Source organism: Pseudonaja textilis, chromosome 3 (genome assembly GCF_049901715.1).
Source record: "Pseudonaja textilis isolate UNSWEBS1 chromosome 3, rPseTex1.2, whole genome shotgun sequence".
NCBI classification, from domain to species: Eukaryota; Metazoa; Chordata; class Lepidosauria; order Squamata; family Elapidae; genus Pseudonaja; species Pseudonaja textilis.
This window is the reverse complement of record NC_141992.1, coordinates 50,671,430-50,679,939: the sequence shown is the minus strand read 5'-3', so window position 1 is coordinate 50,679,939 and position 8,510 is coordinate 50,671,430. Positions and strand designations below refer to the sequence as shown.

At 40.8% G+C, this 8,510-nt stretch overlaps 1 protein-coding gene across 1 annotated transcript; it reads right to left on the bottom strand.

Annotated features, from left to right (window-relative positions):
* Nucleotides 1-3,440: 3,440 nt before the first annotated feature.
* PIM1 (Pim-1 proto-oncogene, serine/threonine kinase) lies at nt 3,441-8,170 on the bottom strand. The gene is made up of 6 exons (XM_026718166.2): nt 7,833-8,170; nt 7,483-7,589; nt 7,276-7,326; nt 6,766-7,132; nt 5,162-5,338; nt 3,441-4,767 (listed from the first exon to the last, which is right to left on the bottom strand). Exons 1-6 carry the CDS (start codon nt 7,912-7,914, stop codon nt 4,610-4,612), a joined length of 942 nt encoding a protein of 313 aa, XP_026573951.1. The 5' UTR covers nt 7,915-8,170; the 3' UTR covers nt 3,441-4,609.
* Between the last annotated feature and the right edge of the window lie 340 nt (nt 8,171-8,510).

Sequence of the window (8,510 nt, the reverse complement as noted above, 5' to 3'; positions counted from 1 at the left end):
CGGTGCTTTGGGTGCAATCTCAGGACAACGGAAGCACCATTTGAACACCATCTGCATTGACAATCAGTTAACTGCAAAAGGCAGCTTTACTCAGAACAGCTTACATCCTGTAACATCTCAAGCACCATCAAATGTCAACATCTGCCTATTCCATATTCTTGGGAAGAACTTGATGGATGGATTGAAATGCCAAAATCCAATTTATACACCTGGCTGTGTGATGAACCATAATAATCCATTGTCTTTATATTAGGCGAAGATATAGGTAGTAAGTGGAAACAAAGCAGTAGTTTTTATTTATTTTCTGTGGAGGAGGATTGACTGTCGAGGCCTACATTTTGTTCTCACATACTTCCCAAGATTTCTTCAAAGATTTTCTTTACAAAGGACTCGCTGTGCGGGTACACATTCTCACATTGCTCAAGTAGCAGGGGTGTGACTAGATTTGAACCAATCATTATTCAAGCTCTGATGGCATCTACCCAGACAAAAAGTGAAGCACAGCCCAGGAGGGTAATTCTTATAGAGATTTGTTTGCTTTTAAAAACATTACTAAAAAGTCTGGAACTTGGATATGTTTATGCAGAAAGTTCTTAAAATTAATTGCCCTTAATACCCTACTATATTTATATTGTATACAATACTAAAGGTACTTCATTGAATGAGCTATATTTTAACTGAGAAAAACTGGGAATAGGTTTGGGAATTGTGCCTTCATTTCCTTTCTGCAGAGAGAAAGTCCCAGGTGAACTAGGACAGCAGTCCCCAACCTGTGTGGCTTGGTGGCCTGTGTAGGGAGGGGATCTGGGCAGTGTCAGCATCTGGCAGGCATGCATGCACACATGCAGCTCAATTTGGTGAGAGGTGGGCCAGCACTTGAATCATATGCAAGCACAGCTTGCCCCTCCAGTTGTCTTTTGAAAAGCATATTTGGAACCTGTTCCTACATGTACTGGTCCTGGGGAACTGGAAGTCTGCCTCATTGGGGATTTGGTTGCATACCAATCTCAATTCCAGGGTAAAGAGGATTCGTGTTAATAATCTGTAAGAATCTGATGATGACCTACTTCATAGAGGACATCATTCATTCACAAGTAGCTGGGTATGAGGTCCTCTTCCTAGTGTACCATATACCTTGCTACCCAGCTGGTTTTTTCCCCTGAGATCCTCGACCTTAAATCAATTACCCCAACTATGTGCCGGGGTTACCCATGTCTTGGGGCAGGGGTATCAAACTCAATTTCATTGAGGGCTGCATCAAGGTTGTGTTTGACCTGGGGGGGGGGCAGGGTGTGTGTGGTCAGGGTAGGCGTGACCAGCTCGACTTCACTTGTGTCGGGCACTGTGGTTGCCAAGCGCTAAGGCTTCCCTCATACCCTCCCTCGCTCTCATCATTAATGCAGAACATTAATAGCAACCTTTTTGCATGGCTAGATCACTATCTTGGCAGACTAGACTAATGCCTTTTATTGACCTCTTTGAGGGAGACAGACTTAAGTTGGCCCACCCCAGACAATTTGGTTTACAGTGAGTGCCTGGTAATTTCTCCATAATGAAGCAGGAAATCTGTAGCCAGTCTGGTTGAATTGTGGAACAGAGATAGTGAAGATGCTTGACAAGGTTGATATTCTTGATTCTTTGAGCCTAAGTAAGTTGATAGAGTATTCTGGAATCTGCTCAATCATCAGTAAATTAGACACTTGTCTTTCTTAAATAATACTGGCAACTGGAAAGGGTATGATAGCACAGGGTGGACACAGAAGAATCAAATACACTACATGACACCTGTTAAAGATGCTACATACCTACTTTCCTCTATCTTATCAAGGAAAATTTCTTATATTTTGCTGTCAGCCTATTAGAGCAGAAGATAAAAATGGTATCAAGAAAATTCAAGAATGGTAAGAGATGAAGTTGATTTTAAAAAATAGTATAGCAATAGAAATACAACAAATGTAAAAGATGTTTTAAAGTTTTGCTCAATATCAAAAGATAACAGAATAGGTGCCTAGCAAACTACTTTTTAAAGAGCATTTCAAGCAATACAGCCATGTACAATATTTATTGTACACTTTCTATAACCAGCCTTATCACACAGACCCATGGGAGCTAGTATTCGTCTGTTCAGCTGATGTAAACCTATGCACATTATATATAACATGCAGTCCAAATACTATAGCTGGTTTGCCAAAATGAACTCGAAGTCTGAAGGACACATGTTGTTTATTCATACAAAAACTCCACAGATGGCCATAATCTTAAAAATAAAAAGAATTGAGACATAGAAGGAAATTGCCATAAATGAATTTGCTTTTCATCCATATTGTGCTAAAGCAAATAAGCCACTATATGGTGTATACAGTTTTGTTTTGCTTTTCAGGATAGATCCAAAATTCAATTATTATGATTTACCAATGTAACATATACCCACAAGCTATAATCATAACTAAAATAAACCTGTCTGGATGTAATTTAGAGACAGAAAATGGCAGGGAACATTGCATTCTTCTGTCATTTGATTCAATGCTCTTACTAGAGTCAATTTAGAAATTTGTTGGAATGTAAATGCTGCCAATGATTTTTGTGAATTTGCATGAATGAAAATGGGGAACAAAATGATAGCAGGAAGAACAAGTGAAGTATTATAGAAATTCTGAACCACAACCAACATCTATAATCAGGAGAATTCCTGAGGTGTTTTATGATAAATAGCAAGAGAGTAGCTTCAAATAATGAAGAATTCCCAAAAATAAATATCAAAGACTTTGTTAAATATATTCTTACTAGATAGTAATTTAGGCAAGTTTCACAACCAACTTTAACCTCATTATTTAATGGGACCCAGTCCTAATAATGCATAGGACTTTTATTTGAATTATTGTAAGATAATTCATTTATTGCAAACAATCCATTTATAATAAACAAGGATGTATATTAATTTGTAATTTGGCTTTGGATACATTTTCCCTGATAATTATTTTTACTATTGGAAACCATTGTCTTTTCAGACAACGAGCAGCAGATAAACTGCAGCAATTAACTTGTCAGTAGCAGTACACTGGGCTGTCCAAGGCCTTTCTTTGATGCTATTATTCCTGCTGCCACTCAGGAGATATTGACCATTCAAAGTTAATATTCTGTACAAAGAGAAGAAAAATCTGTAAGATCCTATGATAATCTCAAATTTAAAGAAATACTGCAGAACTATAGAGTAGATACCGTATCAGGTTAGATTTCATGTATAGAGTGAGATATTGCAGTAGAAACTAAATATTGGTAGCCAAGGCAATTTATATCTGAAATGTCATCGTGGGCAAACATCATGGGTTTGCTGAGTAAACGGTCAGAGGAGGGACGATAGTAATTTACTATACAGTTAGAGCAACAGTTTTAAACAACTGAATGTGAGACATATGACCATTAACTATCCAGTAGACTGATTAAATCAAGTGATTCCATTTTTATTTAAAACAGAATGTATAAAAAAAATAGCATTTCTGAATTCTCTGTACAGTATTAGCTATTAAAAAAAACAGCAGACTACGCACCAAATTACTTAAACAAGGTTTGACAGTGTTGAAGTCCGGGACATCTTGCTCCCTTTCAAAGTACAGCACTATATACACACGCTATCTATACATATCCTCCCCATCAATACCAGTTAAAAACAAGTCTCAAACATGTGGAGAGGCTGAACAGCAACAGTTGGTTTATTTACAGGTGATGGGGAAGGGCAGTCAGCTGTTCCATACAGAAGCAAGATATCAAACAAAAAAAGGCAAAAGATAATCAAAGAGGGATTAGAATATGGAACTGAAGTAGTAGCAACATAGCAGAACAGGTCAACAGCTATAGCAGTGAGGTGTATGCCAAGAATTCGCATGATTCATAAATAAAATAAATAAAATCCTACCAGTTAGGATATTCCATTTTTAAAACCCTAGAAATAAATTAAAAAAACTGAAGTAAAAATATTATGACTACAATCTTCTGTACACCAATTTTTGTTCTTGTATTCTGTACAAATTTACAGTTTACAGTTGCATTGTTTGTGCACTAGATGATGCCTTCATGTTCAAAAGGCAGCAAAAGCAAACACAGAGTTTATACTGGACAGCAATTAGGGTTGCTAATATTATCTCCTTCATTCTGAAGTAGTTCTTTTGAAACTGGAATAAATTTTAAGACGGATCTTAAATCTGTAAAGCAGCAGTGAAGGAATGTTCAAGTATTTCCCCCCAGCACAGCTCAGTTTGCAATTGAAGGCACTCAGAACATGGTAGTAGTAACACAGTGAAGGCAGGTAGCCGCTCCAAATCACTAACTCCCTCCCTTCTCTTGTACCAAACATCTCCTCTAGTTCTTTGCACCACTCATTTCATATTCTAGGATTCGGCTTGTCCAATTCATCTAGTGGTGAGAAGATTTATAAGTCAGGCTCCCAAACAGCAAGTCCACTCTCCCACAAGAGATGAGTTTCTTCAGACTTAAGAAAGTCATCAGGCAGCCTATGTCTGGAAAAAGATGAGTCACATTTCTATAAAGGTCTTCACTCCACCAGATCAAATACGGCAAAATTTTGTTTTGTTCCTCAGAAGGATGAGACATACTATTTGCTAGATTCTTGAATTAGACTATGCAAGTGGATCTCAGCTGTTTTCTGAGGCAGGAGAACATCTTGCATCCAAGAATGATTCAGAAGATCTTCAAAGGATGGCCTGTCAGAAGGCCTTAGAGCCAAACACCACTTAATGAGATGCTGACATTCTAAAAAAGAAAGTGCAAAATTAGCAAAGGTCCACTGATGAAGAACATCTACAAAATAGAACATTATAAATGCTACTGCAAAATCTCAATTGGTTATTTAATAAAATGAGACTTCTTTACAAAGCTGAAACTCTTGAAGCCAAAACAGCCATTCATCCATGCTTTATTACTTTGCCAAGGTTATATAAGATCAAAATTCTTAGATTGAGTTTTCAGGAATGCTAGCTTCTAAACCTTGGCTAAAAGCAATCATCAAAAATTTAAATCCTAAGGTGTTGCTTTATGTGACAGTGGCACTTGCATATTATTAGTTACTGCTTATCCAATATACTAAACAAGTTATTTCTGATCAGCATTCCAGACAGAATTTCACTCACCCCAAATTAACACTTACCTGAAGAAATCCTTTGACGAAAATAGACCTGGCCTTTTATAATCTCTTCATCATGCTCAAAAGGAATGTCCCCACACACCATATCATAGAGTAATACCCCGAGTGACCAAACAGCAGCAGATCTGCCATGATATCTGTGATATCTGATCCATTCTGGAGGACTATAAACTCGAGTGCCTGAAAACAGATGATAGATCAGGAATTTTTTTTTAAAACTACAGGAGTCAGAAACAAGTACTATACTCTTAAACCTTATAGTTAGATGTATATAGATATAAATTTAGACAGTCTCCATGGATTAGTAATCAAGAGGCATAGGAATTTAAAAAGATCTAATTATCAACTATTAAAAGATTAGTATATGTTTCATCTTTAAAATGAACTTTTATACCATTTGTCTATATCTTAAAGAAACTTAGACTGCAGCTTGTAAGCGCAATGCCAGAAACTCTTGCCTAGATGTCTTTGTTGTAGTGCTTGATCTTTCTCCCCCCTCCTCCCTCTCTTGGCAGGAAGCAAGGATACTGAGGTCAGAGCTGCTTGCCTGGTTTCCATCCACGTGACTCTTGTTTACAAACTTTGAGTTGTAAAAAGATACTTCATAATCCACAAGGGGGCACTAGAAGCTTGGGAAAGCGCCTAAAAGAAGGCAGCAAACCCATCCTGGTTATTAACCGTTAAATTAAAAACAAAACAAAAAATTCAAGGCAGCGCGTGCCATTTGGGAACCCAGACCAAAAGACACAAACAAGCATCAAGCCAGGAGAAATTTTTCAAGTAAACGGCTCTGAAGTCTTCCATGACTCTGTTAGCAACGCAGTTTCTTTTCTGGGAACAGTTTGAATGCACATGCAGATCATATCTCTATTCTAACATTAATGTTTAAATCCCAATCACTGCAAACTTGCTTTCAAAAACCATTTATTTGCATTTCTATTGCTAAAGTGAGATTATTTTAAAATGATCACCCCTAGATCAAATTTCACAGGATTCATGCCCTACAAAATGCAGCTTCCCTATTGAAATGATTAATTTAGTGAGTCTGTAAATACAGCTTTTAACAGTAACCTTTTCCTCAAGGCTTCATATTCAGACATCACAGGGAAGGACAAAACGCAAAAACCTCTCTTCAGTCTTACCACACAGAAATACTGCACTAGGTCTATACTTTTATTTTGGACTTGTAGACTACTATTAAAACAAAGACTTGCAAGAATATTTTACATGCATTTTAGCACACATCCATTATATCTAGCAGGTAAATTAGTAAGCATAACTTGAAAACGATCTGCAATAGATTTTTTTTCCTCCCAAGACATTTTCTTTTCACATTTTTAAGTAAGGCTATGAGCCCATCGGATTGAATAGAAAAACAGTATTAAAGGTTAGCCACAAATAAGCATTAGTTCTCTGGGCAAGAGCAATTTTATTTAGGGGATGGTTTATGAGAATCAAATATACTTCAGAGAAAAGACAAATCGTTAAAATCACAGGAAGAACCTGTTCTATTGCTGTGAAGTTACCTAAAACACAGCCTAGGGAACACTATGTTTCAGAAATGAAACTTCCTGGCTCGGTTTTGAATGAAAACTAAGAACACTCACCATCAAAGTCCGTGTACACTGTGTCCTTGAGCAGTGCCCCAGATCCAAAGTCTATAAGTTTGAGCTCTCCATTGCTCAAGTCAATCAAGATATTCTCATCTTTGATATCCCTGTGCAGGACACCACAACTGTGGCAATGTCGAACTGCTTCCAACACCTGACGGAAAAAGCTACGGGCCAAATCCTCAGGAAGAGCACCTCGTTCTGTGATGAAGTCAAATAGATCTTGAACGGGTTCTGGCCTTTCCAAAACCAAAATGAAACTGTCTGGCCTTTCAAACCAATCCAGCAGCCGGATCACCCCTTGAAATCCAGAGCCAACCTTTTTCAGGAGCAAAATCTCCATGGGTACCCTTGTTCCACCAGGCTGCGTAAAGAATGGGAAAAGGGGCGAGGAAAAAAATGATTTCTGAGCAGGAGAACAAGTTGAAGTTCAACATCCAATACAGACTGAAGATCTTTCTACAGTAACAAAACTCCAAACATTCCTCCCTTCCTCCCATAACTTACCAGTTCTCCCCATTCGGAAACCCGGTCCCGGGACACATGCTTGATGGCCACCTTCAAATACAGGGGAGAGAGAATAAAAATTCATACATATAGCAGCCAATGCTAAAGGAAAATACATGAGTTTACTGGGGAGGCGGGAAGGGTAAAAACAATAGGGAACGATGGAGGCTGCGAGAGGGCACACTCCACTCGAAACCCATCACTCACCGGAGCTCCATCTGCCAGCCTGGTGCCTGAGTAGACAGAACCGAAGCCTCCGCTGCCGAGCAGCGGGCCCACTTGGTAGAGCTTCTCCAGGGATTCCTTTTCCTTTCCTACAAATAGCAGGAAGGAAAGCTCATTGAAGACCATGCCCTGTCAGACATGTCTTTGCCCCCCCCACCTCCTAAAAACAAAGCAAAGCAAAAAACCCCAAAACAGCCCACCCCAATCCAGTCCCTGCCTCATTAAACCGGGGTGTTTCCAGGTCATCTATCCATCCATCCATCGATCATTCCCGACTGGTGTGGTTCCAGCCTCCCGCCTTCCCCTTCCTTTTCGCTCTCTTTTCAGCTGACCTGGCAGCGGCTTGACGGGGTGCAGATCCCCGCCGGGCGTCGAGCATAGGTGGGCCAGTGAGTTGATCTTAGAGAGCAACATCCCCGCCCCGTCCGCGTGTTCCAGGCAGGCCGGGGTTGGCAGCAGCGGCAATGTCTCGGAGGAGGAGGAGGCGACGGCGGCGGCGGCAGCGGCACAACTGCCGTCTCCTAGGCACGGGCGGGAGCTGCGGGCGGGGTCGTGCCGGGCCAGCCTGCTCCCTCCCGTGTGGCGCGGCGGCCCGGCTTCAGCCGCCTGTAGTAAAAGTGGGAGGGAGCAGAGCTGGGGTGGAGCCGGGGAGAGCCGGCGGGCAGGTCTCCAGTCCGGGAAGACTCCGCCCACTGGCGCTGCCTCGGCCAATCCCTGCTGCAGTTGGCAGCCCGCGCCGGGCCTCTTCGTCAGAATGGACTGCTGAGGAGGCTCGACGTGGCGGGAAGAAAACGGCGCCAAAGAAGGGGGGGGGGAGAGGTGGGGGGGGAGAAGAGGGTAAGAATGAGAAGCTGAAGACCGGGAGGAGGGGGCTGGAAAGGGCTGAAATCCTTGGCGGGAAAAGGGAGAAGGCAGTGGGGAAATGGGTGTCCTTGGAGAATTGCTTTTTTTTTTATGTAAGGAAAATACATTCACGATTGCCCGTCTTTTTCTCGCCATTGTATCATTGC